The sequence below is a fragment of the Cygnus atratus genome, chromosome 17 (genome assembly GCF_013377495.2).
Source record: "Cygnus atratus isolate AKBS03 ecotype Queensland, Australia chromosome 17, CAtr_DNAZoo_HiC_assembly, whole genome shotgun sequence".
In the NCBI taxonomy this organism is placed as follows: domain Eukaryota; kingdom Metazoa; phylum Chordata; class Aves; order Anseriformes; family Anatidae; genus Cygnus; species Cygnus atratus.
This window is the reverse complement of record NC_066378.1, coordinates 9,929,947-9,951,070: the sequence shown is the minus strand read 5'-3', so window position 1 is coordinate 9,951,070 and position 21,124 is coordinate 9,929,947. Positions and strand designations below refer to the sequence as shown.

At 37.6% G+C, this 21,124-nt stretch overlaps 1 protein-coding gene across 1 annotated transcript; it reads left to right on the top strand.

Moving 5' to 3' along the window:
* Positions 1–600: 600 nt before the first annotated feature.
* Positions 601–20,303, top strand: PIWIL1 (piwi like RNA-mediated gene silencing 1). Its single transcript, XM_035564944.2, has 20 exons — positions 601–681; positions 2,344–2,476; positions 3,073–3,198; positions 3,952–4,166; positions 4,994–5,115; positions 5,765–5,845; positions 6,784–6,981; positions 7,366–7,477; positions 8,877–8,997; positions 11,484–11,601; positions 11,725–11,839; positions 12,783–12,970; positions 13,592–13,664; positions 14,005–14,205; positions 14,501–14,604; positions 15,130–15,200; positions 15,818–15,971; positions 16,873–16,998; positions 18,237–18,384; positions 19,132–20,303. Exons 1-20 carry the CDS (start codon positions 601–603, stop codon positions 19,246–19,248), a joined length of 2,604 nt encoding a protein of 867 aa, XP_035420837.1. The 3' UTR covers positions 19,249–20,303.
* The last annotated feature ends 821 nt before the right edge of the window (positions 20,304–21,124 follow it).

Here is a 21,124-nt window from a genome sequence, read left to right as displayed (position 1 = left end):
GGTGATAAAGCCGAGGGCCTGGCTGGGGCGTGTCTGTGTGTGGGGGAGCGGCTGCGGTCCTGGGTTGGGCTCTGCTAACGGCCCGAGGCTGGTGGAGGTGCTGGGGCCGAGACCAGAGAGGGGGCAGGTTGTTGTGGGAGGAGTGCGTGGGGCTCGGGGGGTGGTTTGGGGTATTAGGGAGCTGTCTGAGCAGAGGCGTGGGTGTGTGGCGGGCAGGGGGCGTGAGGTACGCCAGGGGTAGAGTGGGGAATGGGTCTGAACCCAATTGCGTATGTAACTTAACGTCGTGGGCCCAGACTTTGGCTTGACTGAGGTTGTGTATTTGCCTGTGCTCTCTAGTTGTCTTTCTGCACAGTTTGAAAGCACCTCGTGGGCTGTGCCATTAGGCCTGCGCTGAGGAGCCATTACCCACACTGGCTTTTGTGGCTGTGTTAACGTGGAGAGACAACGGCTGGGGGGCTTGTAAATAAGGGTGCATCTTACTGAGCCAGTTTAAATTAAACAAGGGCAAATGTAATAGTGCTTCTCATAATATGTATTGGGTGGGGGAAGTGGGAGATTGAACGCTAATGCTGTACATGCCTTATCTTGGAAGGGAAAATGACAGGAAGAGCTAGAGCCAGAGCCAGAGGGAGGCCTCCAGGACAGGAGACTGCTGTTCCTTCTGTAGGAGCTGCGTCTGTAAGTTGGTTCTTTTTAATTCACATACCTATGCTCTGAAAAGTCTTAGCTAATATCAGATCTATACATTGGATGATATATGTATGTATATCTCGTGTCAGATGTATTTAATCAAAAGCAATTAATAAAATTAAACTTCTTTTGTGATTTTTAAATAAGTGCCCTATTGTAATATAGTTGTCTGAATAGAATGAGTAGAAATAGGAGGTAGCTTATGCACCTGTTTCTGAAATAGGAAAATGTGTCTTGCATCAGTAGCATTGATGGCCCTCTTGAACTTGGAACAGTGTTTATAAACCTGAGACATGATTACTTCAAACTTGTGCTCTATGACTTGAGTAGAATTTATAGCAGAAGTCAGGAGGTGATGTCGGTATCCTGTTGTGGAGGAGGAAAGAAAAGAAACCATGACTATGGGTGAAGTTGGACTACAAATGTTGATGCAGTCCAAGAGGAGAAAAAAATGGTTTCAGCTCTTTTCTCCCTATGTAGACTGACACTATTCTATTGTATAGGCCGAGCATATCTTCCTCCACAAAGGTCAGTTCCAGAAGTGTTTCTAAAGCCATTTTTGTAGGAGGCTGCAGAATGAAGAAAAAAGTTTCATACAAGTTTGGAAAACAAGGGCTTAGGCGTGCACTTGTGTCTCAAGTGAGAACACAATCTGCCCTAATTGTAGGGGAAGACAGTAGCAAGTAGCCATGTGTTGTAGAAATGAACCATACTATTTGACTTTTACACTGGACTGATACGGAGGTATCATAATACCACCAAATTGTTACTGCGAGTAATTTTTTCCAAAAAAGGTTAGTGAGGTTTAAGGTCAGAGGCCTACCTTTCCTTACTGATTTTCTGACAAATTTGTGGTTGTTCCTGCTGCAAAGGTAGGAAAAGGGGGTGGGGAGCAAAGGGATGAGTAGGAAGGAGTACAGGGAAAGAGGACAGTGAGCACAAATTGCAACAAGTTGTTTTGAGTGGACATAAAGACCATAAGGTGGAGAATATAAGAACGGGGAGGCCTGCCTACTTACTGATGTTGTGGAGCGCTGCATTCTGCATCAGAACATGCATGTGGGAATTGTGAGACAGGTGCCAAGTGCTCTGAGAGTGAAGGGGTAGAGGAATTCCAGGGGTGGGGTGCTGGCAGGGTGTGTGGCAGTGGTTTGAGGGGTCCTACAATAACTGCTGTGTTGTGGGACAGAGCTGCTCAGGTTTTGTAGTTTTATGTATAGAATAAATCTGTATTTCTTCTCTGGAAACTTGAATTTGTTTTTGGGGGGAAAAAAAAACCTCTTATCTATTTCAGGTTATTCTGAAGAATTCTTCCAGACGTGACACTCTTTAATGTTGCTTAATCATTGAACGCTAAAGCTGCAAGAGCTGTTTTTATAAAATAAGTACTGCAGATAAATGAACATAACTTCCAGAAAAAAAAAAAATATATATATATATATCACAAATTGTAAACCCATTGTTTTAGTATTTGAAGTACAAAGTAATATCTCTGCTACATTTAATTCCTTTTTTCCTATATTAAGTATATAGCTGTTAAACTTGGGTATTTGGGTATTTGAACTTGATTAGTGGCTGTGTTTTGCTGTACTCCCAGAAGCATGTTGTTTCTTCAGTTGTGGTAGGAAAAGTTGTTCACAACTATTGCAGGCTCAACAGTCTTTTTCAAGTCATCCATCTGGTCATCGGCAACCTCAACAGCCAAGCGTTCTGCCAACACTGTCAGAAGAATTCGGTGGCCGTGGACGACAGAGAGGCCCTCAGAGTGTTCCAAAGCCTCCAGGTCAGAAAGGGGAAAAAATGTTCATTTCCCACAAGAGCAAGTGTTTTGAAGGGAATGCAATTAATGTGTTCTTTATACAACGTTTCTAATTCTTCTTTTCAAAATTAGATTCTTACTAAGATTTGGAAAAGTTTACAGTGTTTACCTTGTGTTGATAGTGTTGTCACTTTAATATGCAGCATAACAGAACCTGGACTTCTGAAAGCTACCTTAAGTGTGCTAGAAATTAAACAGGTTACCAGCTCCTTTATCAAAATAGTAAATAAATAAATAAAATTAGAAGGCTGTTGGCACAATCAGCTGCATGACTACCAGTAGTATTTTTTTCTGCTATGTCATTCTCTTTCTTGAATGTTAGTAATGAAGTGAAACTCACATCACTATGTGTCACAATGCACTCTTTCACATTTCAGTGTTATCTGGAGTTGGAACAAGTGCTATTTCCCCTGTATTTGCAGAAGAGGTTGACTTAGTTTATTAGTCCATCCTTTTTCATCTGGCTAACGAGCTGTTCTGTTTGCATGCTGGTTAAATGTAAATCTTAGGAAGATAATATGTATTACTTTTCAATTTTTTCTCAATTTTCAAACCAATAGGATTACAGATTTCAGCCGGATTTCAGGAGTTGTCTTTAGCAGATAGGGGTGGACGTCGTCGGGATTTCCATGACCTAGGGGTGAATACTCGGCAAGCCATAGAACATGTTCGAGAATCAAAAACTGGTATGTTCAGATTAGATTATGGACAACTGTAACAAAGTTGAAATGAAAAGTAGTCTTAAAGGTCAACCTAGTATTGCCATTTGCTTTGCATGTTGTAGGGTTTTTTGTTTTTGTCTAAGGTGTATTTTGAATAGGAAAAGTAGATAATCAAAATAAAATGGATAATCCATAATTGACCGCAGTGCACTTTTTGTATTAATTTGTGTTTTTAAGTCTAAAGGAAATTGAAATGAAACTTGAAAAAATAGCAAAAATACTTTAACTGACCTGCAGCTAGTTCTCACTGCATGTTTTTTATTTTTAAATCTTGAAATACCGAAAGAAATGTCATTTTAGCCTGTGTGAATGGGAATGTGGATATATATAGAGATTGATACTTGTGCTGGTTTTTGTTCCATGTTTATCGCTCACATAAAGAAAGTAATTTGTCCATTTGTGTTTTGGTAGCGATTCATCTCTGTTGTAGATGGTGCTTACCCTTTAGGAGACAGGTTACTGATATAAATGTTTACCTCAATTGATGTGGGAGTTTTCCTGATGGATGAAGGAATTATAAAAAGCTCTGGTGACTGCGATAACGCTGTGCATATGTGACAATTTTCTATAACTTTCATTGTACAGAACAATTGCAGAATGCAACAGATATCTAATCTCTATATGTATGACAGTATTTTAAAACTTCTCGGAGTTGTTAAAGTACTATAAGCTGTTAAAAACTTTTGTAACCACTAGGATGTTTGCCTCTCATTTTAGGTTCTTCAGGTATTATGATAAAATTAATTGCAAATTACTTTCGTCTGACATCTCGACCCCAATGGGCTTTGTATCAGTACCATATTGGCTATAATCCTGAGATGGAAGCACGCCGTCTTCGATCAGCTTTGCTCTTTCAGCATGAAGAGCTAATTGGAAAGACACATGCGTTTGATGGATCAATATTATTCTTGCCAAAAAAACTAGGGAATAAGGTGTGATATGAGAATTCTATAATATTTTTATTTTGACTTGCATTTTATGGTGCTTGCTGTTTCTTCCTAGTCTGGCTGAATGTAGAGAATTGATGTCTCATGAGTAACATTTAGTTGGATTGAATTTAATAGTGTAAGCTAATTTGCTTGCACAGAGAAATCTGGTAATAAACTTCTAATTCTAATTCTCAGGCTCTGCAAACTTGAATAACCCTCTGCACAGAAGCAGATAGTACAGACAGTATTTTTCTCTCTACATGGTTCAGTAGGTGTTTACCATATGCATTTTTAATTTTTCTTTCTGTCCAGTATCTGAATTAGTAGGTAAATACAAAGTTAATTTCCACAACTTGAATCTGTGTTTAGCCCGTGGTGTAAGTTCCCGATTCTGTAAGTGATCTCCCTGTCTTCATCTTGACCCATGAGCTTTCTTGCTTTTGTTCATCCTGTTTTTTCCCCACTGTCCTACTGGGACGGGAGGCAAGGAGGTGTGAGCAAGCGGTGAGGTGGAGTTCGTCTGCTAGCCTGCAGTCAGCCAACGGCAGTAGCCCCCTTTGCGTCCCTGCTAACAATCCACCCCAAGTTGTCTGCTTGTACAAGCTGCTTTGGGGATAGCCTCTGTTCTACGCCTAGTGTTTCACCCAAGCAAACAAAGCATTCTTGGTTGCAGTTTACAGTCATAGGAGGAAATCAAATTCCTGTTTCAGCTAATTTTCGAGATTATTATGTAGAATTTTAATATGCTACTATACTTGATATTAATGGAGCAAAGTCCAGCTATAGCCCTGTTTGCCTTCAGTTTTATTAATCTAATTTGGCTTTTTCAGGTTACTGAAGTGTTTAGTAAGACTCGAAATGGAGAAGATGTGAAGATCACAATCACACTGACTAATGAATTGCCACCTAGTTCACCTACATGCCTGCAGTTTTATAACATCATTTTTAGAAGGTTTGCTCGCCAAGTTATGTCTTTATAAGAAGTCATTTGAGAAATATCTGACTTAAGTGTTTCCTTTCTAAGGAATGGACTACAAATCAATATGACAAATGTAAATTTTCAAGCCTTTGTAGCTGCTGTTACTATGTGGCCAACCACATCTGGCAACATTTTAGCGTGCAGTTATATGCATGCTTCTGGTACATGTTAGTGAAAAATTAGTTTATGCCTTTTTTCTGAGCAAGCAGAAACATGCTGCAGTGCTCACTGTTGTAGGCAGTTAGCCTGTCTCTGCCCTCTTCTGTCTGTGGATTTGCCTCTTAGAGCACAGTGTAGTTCAAGATTTTGAACTGAAAAATGTATTTTTTTTCCTTCCACTATAATCTTTCTACTTGAACTTGCTACCTGGTTTCACCTGAAATGTAGCTTGTTTTGACTGTTACCTTCAGCTGGTTGATAAGGTTATATGCTAACTTATTCTCAACTTCTGAAGTTGTCATTTAATAAACTAAATTTCTAAATTTAAGTTAATCAAAAGTTCACATTTCCGACTTTCATGTAGTCGGATGAACAAATAATACAGCTGTGCAGAGGGATGGGACCACGGATAGTTGATAAACTGAATAATAATGGTGAATGACATCTTTATTTCAACTTGCAGGCTTTTGAAGATGATGAATTTGCAGCAGATTGGACGTAACTATTACAACCCCAATGACCCAGTCAGCATCCCTAATCACAGGTTTGGCAAAATGGAAAGCCAAGGGGTGGGGAGAAAGAGGAGGATTTTTCAGTATTGCTCCCGTGGTTTATCTTGTAATAACGCCGTAGACTTAAAACCCGTTATTCCTATGGAGCATGAGGCCTTCTTCTCATAACTTCCTGCTGTGTGCAATATCTGATGACTCTTTACCAATGTGTGTTCTGTTCTACATTTAACTGGGATGTCAGAAACCTTGCTTAAATGTCTGTAAAGCTGAGATCATTGAATACTTCAATTCTAAAGTTCAGGAGTTTCCAGCTTTCATTCTGAAGGTCATTTAACCTGCCAAGTAAATTTGTATTTGGCCATGCCCCACTGCATGGGTAGTTTTTGAAGTCCCCTGTTGGAGGCTGTTGTCTTGTCCCTATCCCCCACCAGGATCCCCTAGAATGTACCTGGTGCTTTTGGCCAGCCCCAGGCTTACTGTGCATGTGGGTTAGCTTGAGTTTGAGTTGGTACCCTCATAAGGCTGTGGTGTGCACCTTACAGTTAGTCTAGCATACATAACCTGCTTGATTGGAGAAACTGGATGGTGTTCTAATAGATAAACTATTGGTCTTCTCTTCAACGCAGTTTTTGAATACCTATATGCTTTCTGTTTAAGATATTTAAGACTAATAGTATGAAATGGATTTCTTAACTTCTGAAGTGCCCTTTTTTGGGGGTTCAGTCATACTGCTGTATCATTAATTTAGTCAATTTAAGACTTAAAAAAAAAAAAAAAAAAATTAAAGATACCTGCACTTAAAATATTTTTATTTTTGTTAACTTTCGGGATCTTGTTTATATTTGAATGATGGTTTCGTTGTGTCATGGCTAATTTCAAGTGTCTGAGAAAGTGGACAGAAATAATTCAGAGTAAGAACAGAGATGCTTCAAAGTATATTAAGATCCTGTATGTTCTCTTTTTTTGGCAGGTTGATGGTTTGGCCAGGCTTCACAAGTTCTATTCTCCAGTATGAGGAAAGCATTATGTTATGTGCAGATGTGAGCCATAAGATTCTTCGCAGTGAAACGGTGTTGGATTTTATGTACAGTCTCTATTACCAGGTTGAAGAGCAAAGATTTAGAGATGCCTGCGCTAAAGAACTGATAGGTCTAATTATTCTTACAAAGTAAGTCTCTTTGGACTCTTCTCAGAGATTTGTTTTATTTTTTGGGGGGTGTTCCATGTCCTGGAATATACAATGAACTATGAACCTGAAAATGTTATCATTGTCCAGTTAGCAAATTAATTGAGGTAACAGCATTTAGAAAAGTGGGAAACACATCTTGGATTAGGTCTGTTTTCACTTTGTGTTATTAGCATGTAGCTTTTAGTAGAATTGATACCTGTTATGATTGATACCTGTTATAACTGGAAACCTGAAGTTACTGTTGCTGATAAGAGCAAAACTTCCACTTAAATGAGTATCGCCATCAACTTTTTTCTTAACAGTTCTATTTCAGTTGCATTTAAGATTTAAAAAATAAATAAAATGGTGAAATTGTTTATTCAGGTACAACAACAGAACATACAGAGTTGATGACATTGACTGGGATGCCAATCCACAGTGTACTTTTAGACGAGCAGATGGCTCTGAGATCAGCTATGTAGACTACTACAAAAGGGTATGGAAACTTACCTGTCATTCTGTGTATTATGCTTGAACTTGAAACTTCAGAGCATCTTTGGAGGTTTTACCTACAATGCATGGATTAGTCATTCCTAGTTGGCTTTAGCAGAATTTTATTTTAATGGATACTATGTAATGTGAAAGAAGTAACTACAGTAGGCAGCTTGCATTGGGTAGGAGTGGCCCATCTCAAGGAGTGGGAAACTGGGCAGAAATGCCAGGAGGATGGCACGGACGATCAAGGAGCTTCTGTAAAGCTCAAAGGCAGAAAGGAAATATGCAGGGACAAGTAACCTGGGAGGAATACAGAGACAGTGTCCCAGCATGCAGGGATGAGCAGAAAAGCCAAAGCCCAACTGGAGTTGAATGTGGTAAGGGATGTAAAAGACAACAACAAAGGATCTAAGTACATATGTATTTACCGTATGGTATTTTATTTATAGGTATTCTATAAGACAAAAGGAAGATTAGGGAAAATGTGAGCCCATTGTTGTGAATGAGTTGGGCCCTGGTGACACAGGGTATGGAAAGTGCTGAGGTACTGAATGCTGCCTTTGCCTCAGTCTTCACTAGCAAGACTGGCCTGTCAGGACCTGAGACGGTCCCAGAGACTGTCTTTTGGAAAGCCAAACACTGGAATTGTGGAATCTTTCTACACAAAAGTTTCTGCTGTAAAACTCGATGGAACCTAGTGTAAATTTTGCTTCTAGTTTATTATCTATTCTAGTTCAGGTTGGAGTTCATAATGTTTGTGACTTCATGCCTTCGCTGTGATACCACTTTTTTGTTTGTTTGTTTTTAAATGCTATTCTTTGCGTGTTTTCTGGGGTGTGATTCTCTTTAAGAATAAGAAAGGGTTAAACCATGAAGTATGTTTGGCTGTCAGCTTTTTTTTCTTTCTAAATTAAATTAGTGATCACTAGACAGACCAGCTCTTGCCAGATGTGAAGAAAGGCTGGGGGCTGGGTGGGTGGGGATGAATTACAGACTTAATGGAATCTTGTTTTATTCTTGTAATGTCTTCAATTAAATTGCTACGTAGGGCAGAAACCTTGTCCATTGGAGATCTGAAATGAGCATCCTAATCTTTGGTTAGGTGCTTTGCGTGGTACTGCCTCAAGCAAGGCAGAAGGATTATTTCTGTTATCTCTTACAAGTCAGTATCTTACAAGTCAATAACTTGATGACACAAGCAGAGAGAACAGTGCTTCTGTTTTTGTCCTTTTCTGACAAAAACAGCTCCCCTTAAGTGAATGCGCCAATCAAAAAACGAGTTTGCTTTTTTTGTTTAATAAAAACTCTTTTTGTTTAATAAAAAATACTTTCTGAAGTGAGTATTAAGAAAACCACGTGTTTATGAATAAACTAACATGCAATATGTATTTCTAATACAGCAATATAATCAAGAAATTACTGACTTGAACCAGCCTGTCTTGATCAGTCAGTCTCGGAGGAAGAGAGGAAGCATGATATCAGGACCTGTGGTTCTAATTCCAGAGCTGTGCTACTTAACAGGTACTGTAGCAGTAGTTGCTTCACATTCAAGCATCTGTCAAACCATACCTCCTACTGAAACTGATATTTTGACAGCAACCTCTTGCCAAGTTAACTAGAACTGATTTGCTTGTATAAAAGTGAGTTCAGAAACAAGCGTGTAGTTCAGTTTAGTTATTTAAACGAGACTGAAAAGTTTGAAGGGTTTTGCTGTTGCATAGTCTCCACTTAGGAAATAGAATGTTGGCACAGTATTAACTTAAAAAATTTTTAACAGTATAACTTCCGTTTGAAAAAGGGAAATTATCTGTAGATAATTTTGTGAGTTGCATAAAAATGTTTTTCTCTGAGATACTTAGTTTGCATGTAGCAGTACCTGGCCATCTCAGTTGGATAACTTCTGAGCAAAACGAACTGTCTCAGTTAAACAACTGGTTTGGTTTGCTTTGGAAATCTAAAGAGCTGTCCATCTTACAATTTGGTGTCCCCTCATGCAAAAATCTAAAAATGTCTTCCTTGACATCTGTGCAGATGGAGATATGTGTTGAGTGAGAACCTTAAAGCTCTGATTACCACTGATGCCACTATGTGGCTGCAGCACATGCACAGCTGATCTGCATGACAGGCAAGAAGTGCTCAATACCAGTGATTTTGTGATCCTGAGCAGTAAGCAAATTGCCTCTGCTGGACTTCTCTTTTTAAAAGTATGCACAAGTCTGCTCTTAGTGGTGACATGATGAATATGTGCGTAGAATTTCAGCTGTTTACCTTTTGATAGATGGCACATCCTGTCTCAAGTTCTTGTAAATTGTACTTTGGCTGGCATCAAATGCTTTACGTTCGCAGTTTTATAAGGTATCTGTGCAGTTGCACTGGCCTCCTTCTGGGTGTGAAATTGCTGAGCTATGTCTTAAAACTGCTTGCTATCATTGAGGACAGCCCTAGCATGCTGTAAAAGCATAAAGCCCTTCTAGGATCTCTGACGTGGTCTGTGTAGTTCAGATTTCAGGAGGAGTAATGGAAATGTGGGGATTGTTACACAAATGATAGAGCTGATTTCTGAACGCAACTTGAATCTTGTTACAGATGCCTCCTGGTAATATTTGGAACACATCTAGGATAGTCCAAAACTTATTTCCTGATAGGAAGACTGACCAACCTGTCATCCATTATAGATAGGCTGCAATGCTTTTCTGTCTTTTGGATAGACTGTTCAGACCTCAGTAAAGGCCTCAAACCTGTTTGAAATGGCAGGACTTGGTTTTGGCTGTTTCCTGGGCTACCACAGTTGGGAGGGGTTTTCTGTGTGGAGATCTGGTGACTGGTGTGCATACCTCACTTGGAGCTCAAGAATTGTGTGCTAATTCCTCCAGTTCTAGAGGGGTACTCAGAGTGGCTAGAAAGCTGTTTGGTTTCAAGTGCCAAATAAAAGTGCAGTATTTCAACTAGGAGATTTGTTGCCAGCTACAGCTTCCTAGTCAGCTGTTCTGCACTGAGGCACCTTCATTGTCCTTAAGTAGCTCCTAAGCTTGTAGCAAGTACTAAAAGCCAGGTGTGTGTTCACAGTAGAATTCAGCATGTTTTTTTTAACCACGGGTCAGAAGTAACAAATGTACGTATCTTGTATGAAGACCTGGGAGATTACTGAGCATCAAAATATGAAGTTTTAATGTAACAGATAAAGCTTAAAGACAAGCTTGTATGGATCGTAAGAAGACTTTGCATCACAATATTAGGAATGTCTTATTTTGACAGTGTGTTGGTGGTTTTTTTTTTTTTAGCTGACAGTCTGTGTAATCAGCCAGGCATGAATATTAAATTAAACTTCAGAGTGCAAAGCTGACCTCAGTGTATTCAGCAACTTGGGAATTTTATCTTGTGTACTTTTTTTTCCTAATGAAATGAATGACTATATTAATATGTTATGTGATGGTAGTCTTCACTACATGGGAGGATGAATTCAAAGCTTTGGGGATCTGATAGAAATTATGTTAACGCTAGCATGAGTCTACTTAAACATAGGGATTTATTTTCCATCTGGTTAGTAAAAGCAAACTTCCTTTTGCTTCTTCGCTATGAAGAAAACCAAATGGGGGCAATAAGGAAACTAGAAAATACAATTTTCTTTTAAAAATAAGAAAAGGCTGAGGAGCTTGCATGTTACAAATACAGTGAAAACTTCCACTAAACAGAAAATATGCTCTCAGTGAAGAGCAAAACTTCTGTACTGTGCTGTCATTGGCAGAGGTATCAGTTGTTACTGTTGTATGGGATGTTGTATTCTTACAACTTAATGTAGATTACAATTAAATTGCCTAAAATAGCACTGACTATTGCATACAAATAATTACTGTCTCTTGGCTACAGACTGTGTTACACTCTTCAATTGCTGCAGCTTGAAAGTGAACTGCAGAGAACAACACTTGTTGACTTATATAGGTTTTAGAGTTTACTTTTCTTTGTCTTTAGTCTAACTTGTACTCAGAAAATGATTTTGCTGTTACCAGGATTGACTGAGAAGATGCGGAATGATTTTAACATGATGAAAGACTTGGCCATTCATACACGACTGCCACCTGAGCGAAGGCAATGTGAAATTGGAAGACTTATTGACTACATCCAAAAGTATGCTACCTGGGTATCTTTTGTGCATCATTGTCAACCAAATCTTTCCTGACAAAGTTATAAAAAAAAAAAAAATCCCAGCAAGAACAAACTTGTTTTAATTGAAATGTTGTTTTTGAACAGAGATGATGGTGTTCAGAAGGAACTCCGGGACTGGGGTTTAAGCTTTGATTCTAACTTGCTATCCTTTACGGGAAGAGTTGTTCAATCGGAAAAGATCCTTCAAGCAGGAAATGTGGTAAATAAAATCACTTCTAAAATTTTCTGCATCACTCATCAATGAAGCAAGTTCTTAGAGGATGAAATACTACTTGTTGGTTTATAAACAAAACATTAGGAGAGAAAGCATGATACGTAAGTCATTGTCCATACAGGACACTTAAAAACTTCTCAAGTAGTTTACAAGTTCTGTTTAAAAATGCCTGAGTCTGGCTTGAATTACTACAATGTCTTCCTTGCAAAACAGTCCTTTCTGTCTAAACAAAGTAGTTTCAGATACAAAAGTAGGAGAATACAGATGTTTTTAATTATTTTTCATTTATTAAAATGCCAAGACTTTCAAATGAAAAGCCACTAATGAGTTCAATGGAAAAAACACATACAGAATCTATTCACTCAAAGCTGAGTAACTCTTTACTATGAATAACTGAAATTTCAATTAAATCATGGATTATCATAAAACACTATATAATTGCTCTATAATAGTCTGTGTCCTATTGGGTTTGTTAGTTTTCAATGGGTGTCAGATGGAGAAGGTTTGAATAGTATCTGTGTACTCAGCAAAGCCTGTCTTAATCTTAAAAAGATCTTATACCTTCTCTATTATAATACTTGTCTTTTTCTCAAGCAGTTACCTTATTTAAAAATAGATCTAGGGAGAAAAATATATTAATATATAAACAGCTATATTTATAGTTCTATCTAACTATAACCTGTGCAGCAAATAGTAACTTACACTGGCTAAATGGGTGAAACATTTAAAGAAAGTTGGATGCCTTGAAAGTTTTAGATAAAGCTTACTTTAAGTTGGTCAGTGACATTAGTGGAAAAAACAAAAACAGTCATGTTCTAGGCAAAAGTGTTATAGTCTGTTCTTGAAGCGTATCAGGAGGTAGTTATATCAGGAGATAGCATGTTCAGTAGGGTGTTGATTTTCTTTCTTTTCAACCTCTTATTTACAGTTTGATTACAATCCTCAGTTTGCTGATTGGTCAAGGGAAACTAGGGTAGCTCCCTTAATCAGCGCAAAGCCTCTGGACAACTGGTTATTAATATACACACGGCGCAACTATGATACTGCGAATACATTACTTCAGAATCTGTTTAAAGTCACACCATCTATGGGAATCAGAATGAACAAGGCAACCATGTAAGTGCGTTTCCTGAAGTAAAATAATTTTGTACTTACTAAGATATATCTGCTAGCATGCTTCACATGGTAAACGAGATGCAGTAGAGATAGCTAATGTGAGATTCTATGCTGAGATTTTAACTTAAAGAAAAATAAAATTGCTTTCCGTTTGCGAATTCTTCAGGTTAGTCACTTATCTGAGTTTCTTACTCATATTTCTATTTGTGAAAGCTTTCACTGTGGGGTTGAGGCCTGCCAAAACCAAACAGCATTACATATCTGGTCATTAAACAAAACCTTTTTAGATGGACCTGTATGTAATGCAAGAAGGAATACGTGTTTTTACGCAGCCCTTGAGCATATTTTGATTGTTCTTTTTACAGATATCTTTGTGCCTTTCCTTGTTTTTAACTTTAATTGCCATTAGAAGCCTAAGTCAAGCGTGATTTCCCTTAGTGTTCAAAAACTGCAAATATTGTATGTTGAACAGCTGTAAATGTGACACTTGACCCATTATGCATCAGTATTTATGTCCTTGCTTAGTATCCTTATTAGTATGTATTTTTATGTCCTTGCTGTGATTTTAATAACAGTTCGAACTATTAATACAGAAAAAAACAGCTTTCTCCTCTTTTTCAGGATTGAAGTGGATGATAGAACAGAAGCTTACTTACGGGTTTTACAGCAAAGTATCACTCCTGACACAAACATAGTATGTATTTTAATCCGTAATTTCAAAGCACGTTAATCTGCCATTGTTTTTTAAGACTAGTGGATTATTTCTTAGGAATAAAAACTCCTGGTTCCTGAATATCTACTGTTTCCTACATGCCTGCTCTCATACACCTGTTCAAATTCCAATCTGTCTGTCAGTATCCTTCTGTTTAAAAAGTCTTTGTACTTGACTCTGAAATATAGCTTCTGAAACTTATCAGATAGCTGATGTATGAATATTTCTCAAGTGTAAGAAAGGTGTTTTTTTTGAAAGAACTACATCTGCTATGTAAATCTGAGAATCCAGCTTCTTAAAAACTTTTTTTCTCCCTTCAAAGGCAGTTTGTATTTTGTCTAGTTCCCGAAAGGATAAGTATGATGCTATAAAGAAATACCTCTGTACGGATTGTCCCATTCCAAGTCAATGTGTGATTGCTCGCACTTTAAGCAAGCCTCAGACTACTCTGGCCATAGCGACAAAGATTGCCTTGCAAATGAACTGTAAAATGGGTGGAGAACTTTGGAGTGTTGAGATCCCAGTAAGTATTTCTTTTCTTTCATTTTCCTTATTCAGTCTTATTTTTGGAAAAAAAAGCTTGCCTTTTAAATATTATAAAATAAAGCAAATACTTTTTCTAGAGTTTGTTTTGTCTGTGAGAAAGGGCCTGAAGTTCAATTGGACATAAGAGGAATGTAGCTTTTAAGAACTGAGCGTCCATATTTTACTGAAACAGCTAAGCTTATGTCATGATCCCGTTAAATTATAGGATGGAGGTGATAGGTGCTTTGGCATGTCTACACGTATGAACATGTTCTTTGTTGATTCCTTTTCAGCTGAAACAGGTAATGGTTGTGGGAATTGATTGTTACCATGACACTTTAGCTGGGAAGCAGTCAATTGCAGGATTTGTCGCTAGCCTGAATCAAACAATGACACGGTAAGATTTGAAAGCCAAAATAAAATTTCACTTTCCCCTAAGTGAAAAGAGGCTTTAATGTGATAGGCCATCATGTAAGTGTCTGAGTCGATTTAACTGTACATTTTTAATAACAATTAAAATACTAAGTTAGGAATAGATGTTTCACTTGGGAATGCTTCCTTGCACTGCATCCGTTGAAAAATTAGTCTTGCCCTTCTTCCACTGTGCTTGACAGAAGGGGACAATGGTGGGACAAGGGCTGAGATGAATGGAGAGCATTGGGGTGACAAGCTCTTCTCCTTTTTGAATTGACTTGTATGAAAGTGGTTTTTTTTTTTTTAGAAGAATTTCGCGTGGTGCTAAGGTACTGGCCTAGTGCAAGGGTTTTATAGGGAGAGCATTCTCATAGTGTACTAACTCTTTCCTGACTGCCTTGACCCACAATGACCAAAATGACTAAATGTGCATAGCCATTTTAAAAATATTTTTTTATTGAAGCCCAGTAAATGCCTTAAATGTCATCTTTTATTTTGTTATTCACAGGTGGTTCTCACGCTGTGTTGTTCAAAGTCGTGGGCAAGAACTTGTGGATGGTCTCAAAGCTTGCTTGCAAAGTAAGGGAAGGCTTTCTGTTCTTGTGGAGCCAGTTAAGGCATGACAAATTAGCTTCCTCAAAACACACCTCTTTCTCTGCCTTAAGAGGAAGTATTGCCAACTTGTACATAGATAAAAAAAAAAAAAGATTAAAATAGTTGTAAATATTGCTGAAGTTTAGTATCATTTTGTATACATTCTTTCATTGATTCCCATATTTTTTAATGATAGTTAAATACTTCTTAGAATGCACTTCAAAGAGTGTTTTAGAGGAGATGGATTGAAAGGAGATCAGAATTAATTCTAAAGTAAACAAGTTTTCTTGTTGGCATCTCTAAGAAAATTATCGTGCAGAGCAGGTGGAAGCAACGATTCTAAAATTGATGTGGTTTTGTTGTTCTTTGCTTCTGGGATAGGGATTTGTTTTTAACTTGTGGATTGGCAGCCCTGAAGTCTTCAGTGGGTGGAATGAAAGGTACTTTTAATTGAGTATTGATTTGCTGCTGTGGTGTATACACATTGTATAACCATGAGAATGTATTTCTTTTTCTTCCTTGTGGTTATTTTGTATGTTATTTCTGAACAGCCTTTGGCAATGCAGATTCAGAAGTGCCTTTACAATTTACTTTTTTTTTAGCTGCTCTAAGAGATTGGTTCAAGTGGAATAAGTATTTGCCCTCTCGTATTATTGTGTATCGGGATGGTGTAGGAGATGGACAACTACATACTTTGGTTAATTACGAAGTGCCTCAATTTCTGGATTGCTTAAAGACTGTTGGCAAAGACTACAAGTAAGTCTGTGTCCCCTGGCCCCTTTTTTCATACCACAAGAGAAATAAACTCTAGGATAGAAAAAGCAGTTACTGATGACAGTTATTTATTCTTTTCATCTGTATTGCTTCACATCAAGAAACTGTTTTTCTGATGATTGCTGACATGGTTGGAGATGCATAACTTGTAATATAATAGGAATTTTTTTAGTACATACCACATAAGTATTCAGTACACAGCACAACATGTGCACACATGCATCAGTCGTTCTTGATGCATAGTAATTAAGACCTTCTTTCAACTGGTAGATCATACCTGATTACTATTTCATGTGTACGATAGGTCTGCTTCTCTTATCAATTCTGAAAGGACTGTGTATTGCATATGTCTTCGATTTGACCTTTTTTTTAGTCTGCTCTGAATGATAAAATTACTTCCTGACATGACAGGCAAGCGGAACACAAAACAATTGGAACTAGGCAAAACTGAAGTACTTGCTACTTCTGTTTCATTTCTCTAATGGCTTGCTTTTTTTCCAAAAAATATTATTACACACACAAAGTTTTTTCTATATGTAAAAGATGAAGGAGAGAGATAGCAGAATCAGCTTTGTACTTGGAAGATTCCTTTTTGGTCTTGTCTTTCATCTCCCTGCGAAATCAAATATAAACTGATTTGGTGGATGTTGCACCAAAAACTAAAAATTTGAAATTATGAACAAAGTCCAACTTCATCTAAATGAATGAAACAGTGAAGACTTATCTTTGAAATTAATGCCCTGGAGAACTCTAAAGTTGATTTTAATTGAAAACTGCAGACAATCTGCTACTGAAATAGTCTCAGTGCAGGTTTTCAGGACAGTTTTTTGTTTGTTTTTTGTTTGTTTTTCTTCTTTTCTCTTATTTTCACTTATTTATTTAGTCCAAAACTTACTGTGATAGTTGTGAAGAAACGAGTGAATACCAGATTCTTTGCACAGTCTGGTGGAGGACTTAAAAACCCACCCCCTGGTACTGTTGTTGATGTTGAGGTTACCAGACCAGAATGGTAAGTTAGTGTATTCTTGTATTTGCTAGCAACCTGATAATAAAAGAACTATATCCAGTATTAAATTGTCTGTGGGATTGAATGGAAGAATGCTTTCCACACGTGCCCTTTTGAAAAGAAATGGTATTAAACATGTAGATGGGTAATGGGTAAACATGCAGATGGGAAATGGGTAAGCTTAAATTTTATTAATTCATTATGCAGTATTTCAATATTTAGTACTTATATATGTAAGAGTATTATATGTGCTTTGTATTTATGTGTGTTTGTTTTGCTTTTGGGTGCTTCTCTTTTTGATTTTTAAAGTCTCTCTGACATCTTATTGATAGGATTACTCAGCTGTCTGTGACTGAAATTAAATTGTCTGGGTGCAGTTTTGATGTTGTGCCTAAACTTTGTCACTTAAGGGTACATCATATGAGTAAGCTTTGGAAGTTTTTTTGGTGGTTGGTAAATTACTAGAAGACAACTTAGAATTACACAGTCGTGTGTATAGGTAAAACATACGCACACACCTCATTTGTCTTCATTCACGTGCCACTTTTTAAGCCACGCTCCATGGAACTTAGGTCAGGTACCCAGGAATTGCAAAGTTTATTCAGTTGACGGTGGTATGTTGGACTTGTTCAAGGGATGCTGGAGCACACAGGAGAGAGAATATTGTTTTCTGTGGCAGTGCATAGTTACAATAGCTAGTTCTGCCTTTTGTGTGTGTGTGTGTATTTAACTGCTTCACTGCAGGTGTTGCAAGTTTACTGATAGTGACTCTGGTTCTACCAACATCCAAAGATGGCTCAGGGTGCTAGTGTACTGTAGTGCTCTATAGTACACGTGTACTGTAGCTGGTTGGTAAGTATTTCTTCTGGAAAGGGTATCTTTCTTGTAAGATGGAGCATCTCTGTGTAGTAGCAAAATGCAGATGAGGAGTGTAAGCTAAGTGTATGTGCAGGGTGGAGCACATCAGGAGGAAAACTGTGATGAAGGGTTAAGACCTTCGTGGCCTTACAACTGTCTGCATCTAATCGGATGCCTTGTGTTTTTCCGTATATTCTGGCCTTTCAAAAATAGAGGGAACTGACTATTTTGTGACCAAAGAAAAGGAATACTTTGGGGTTTACTGCATATGCATGATGTGATTTAAGAGAAATAAGTAGGACAAACGTATGAGGATTTGCATTTTTCTAAGGAAAAACAACTTTCTGTATCAGACTTTGGGGGTTTTCTTTCTTTTATTACAGGTACGATTTCTTTATTGTGAGTCAGGCAGTGAGAAATGGCTGTGTTGCACCCACTCATTATAATGTGATATATGACACTAGCAAACTGAAACCAGATCATGTGCAACGTTTAACCTACAAACTTTGCCACATGTACTATAACTGGTCGGTAAGTATTTATTTGGGGAAATTATAATATTTTTGTTTATAAACTGAGTGCCTCTGTGTAGTAACAACCCACAAGAAGGTAGAAAAAAGTTATCTTTAAAGCACCCATGCAGTTCCAAAATGTCTGCAACTATGCATCCGGACCTAGAGTGGCCATCAGAGAGCTAGTCTCTCACAAGCGCCTGGTCTCTCTGAAGTTTGAAGACTAAAGGAATTTTCATTATCACTAGAAAATAATTGACGTTTTGAGTATTATCCCTCAATTCTATGTCAGAAACACAACTGAAGTGATTATTTCTTACCCCCAGCAATAATTTTTGTAGAGATGGAACTGTGTTGTTACATTTCCTGTTGGGCCTCTTTTGTTGCATACCAGGATCAGCCCAGAGTCAGCTCATGCTTGAAACATGCTTTAGATTTGTTATCTTAATATTCATAAATATTTCACATGACTTAACGTGTCCCACCTTCTGTGAGATAAAGCATAGAATATAAAACCTGCATGACATGCTTTTTTTGAGGGAGGTCGGGAATGGAGTTGAGAATCTGATTGTACTCTTCGATAAAGCACTTTTTTAATGCATATCAGTATAAGTAACGTTGTTTCACAAATCTGCATAAACAACAGGGAATCTAAATTTTACGTGTGTCCAAACTCTTGAATTCTAGCATTCTTTTTGTTACAGTGAAGGCATGCTTTGTTAAATTACTTGAAAGTAATTCCTTTTTTTTCTTCCCCCTTCTGCAGGGTGTTATCAGAGTACCTGCTCCTTGCCAGTATGCCCATAAACTGGCTTTCCTTGTAGGTCAGAGTATTCACAGAGAACCAAACCTGTTGCTTTCAGACAGACTTTATTATCTTTGAAGTTGAGATATCAGCTAAAAAACAAAGTGCAGTTCCTTTCTAGAGAATATACAATTGTATGAATTTTTGTGGTTTTGTTGTTTTTATTTTTTCTTTGAGACACGTGGGGTGATGAGTATGTGCAGTTGTGGAACTTCATCTTCATTGTAGCAGGAAAAAGGTTGAGGTAGCAGATCTGCATTTTGAATAAAAAACACAATTTTCAATATTTGTTGACTGAGGTGTTTTTGGGATTCTTCTCAAAATATTATCAGTACTTAATTTTATTTATGGTTTTGGTGAAGTTTGCTACGGAATTATTCTTAGCTTACAAGATACATAGTTATGCTGACCAAAATCCAAGCTTCTTCAGTTAGCACATTAATCTTCTAATTTCAAAAATGTGATTGTTGTTCCCTTGCTTTCTTGGCTGTTAAAATAAGAGCAAAACTATCTATCTTTTAACTATTTCATATCATCCACCTCTTAAAAAGAGAAATTGTTTTGCTGTTTTTGGTTATTGAGACATTAAAATTGCAAAGTGCTGCAAAAAAAAAACTATGGATGGGTTTTTAATGCTTGCCCTTGTAAGTGAATCACAGAGAAATCAGAAACTGTCTTGTGCTCATGTGTCTGCCTAAGAATAGAGGGAAATGAAGTAGGATTTCTCAAACTGGCATAGCTAAGGAGGGAGCTCTGAGTATACCAAAGCTTTGGGAAATGTCGGATGCAAAATTACTTTTGTATCTTACTACAACTCTAGAACACCTTTATTATCGATGACTACAGGATTCACTCTACAAAAGGATGGATTTCACTATCTTGAATGATCTTATGTGGGCTTGGTGGCTTAGCACAGACTATTTTATTGATATACTTTTACGTAGTCGTGCAACTTCATGTTAACTGCAGAGTGAATAAAAGATTGTTATAGACAACTGCAGATTTTAACTGGAATGAACTAAGTTTTGTGGTTAACATTGTTCGTTTTTCTCATTTAGCAAGCATTCAGTTCATTTCCAGTGAAGATATCAGTGTCTATGTCAGCACTGACTTGCGTTTAAAAAATAAAAATAAATTTTACTATTCACAGGGCTTTTGGGATTTTCTATTCCAAATAATTGGAAGTGCTTAGGTATTGCTTTGGATTGTAGTTCTAAGATTCTTAGGGGTAACTGTTCTGCAGGAGTGGCTTAATTTGTAAAGCAGAACACCGACTACTTCAGATGTTGTGTTACCTGGTACAGACTCAAACTAGTTCATGTGGAAGTATTTGGATTAGTGCTGTTTTTTGAAACTAACTTGTGAACCTTGTTCCTCTTCTTTGCAAGATCTGAATAAAGTTGTTGTAATCCTTTATTTGTTTACATACTTCAAGACTGGACTTGGCATACAATGTGACATGCTAGTGTAAATTTTTTTAATCTCTAGAAAGTGTCTGCTTTAGATGAGCCTTTATTCTTCAGCAGAGTTCAGTGGTGTACTACAGTTCAGAAAAATAAGGGGTCTCTACAACCTGTATTCAGTTAATTTTCTCAGCCTAGCAAAAAAAAAAAAACCTTTACCACCCTCTTTCTTTATATATGAAATTTGTAATGAGGAGAGGCATGTTTTCAGGCGTGTTCGTCTTATTGGTGCCATATTATTGTACTGTATTACTTATATAACTAGGAAAAGATAACATACACTAACATATACTTATGCTTGTCAGGGGTATTCCTCCTGGTATGGTTTGTGTTACTTGAGGTCAGTAAATAAGGAGCGGGTGCACCTGCTGCCTTAGCCTGCTATAGAGAGGCAGGAGGTGACTCCTGCATACTGTTTCTTCTCCGCATGGGTGCAGTATTTGAACATGTAGGTTGCACCAGTACTGTAACCTGAATGAATGGATCCTTGT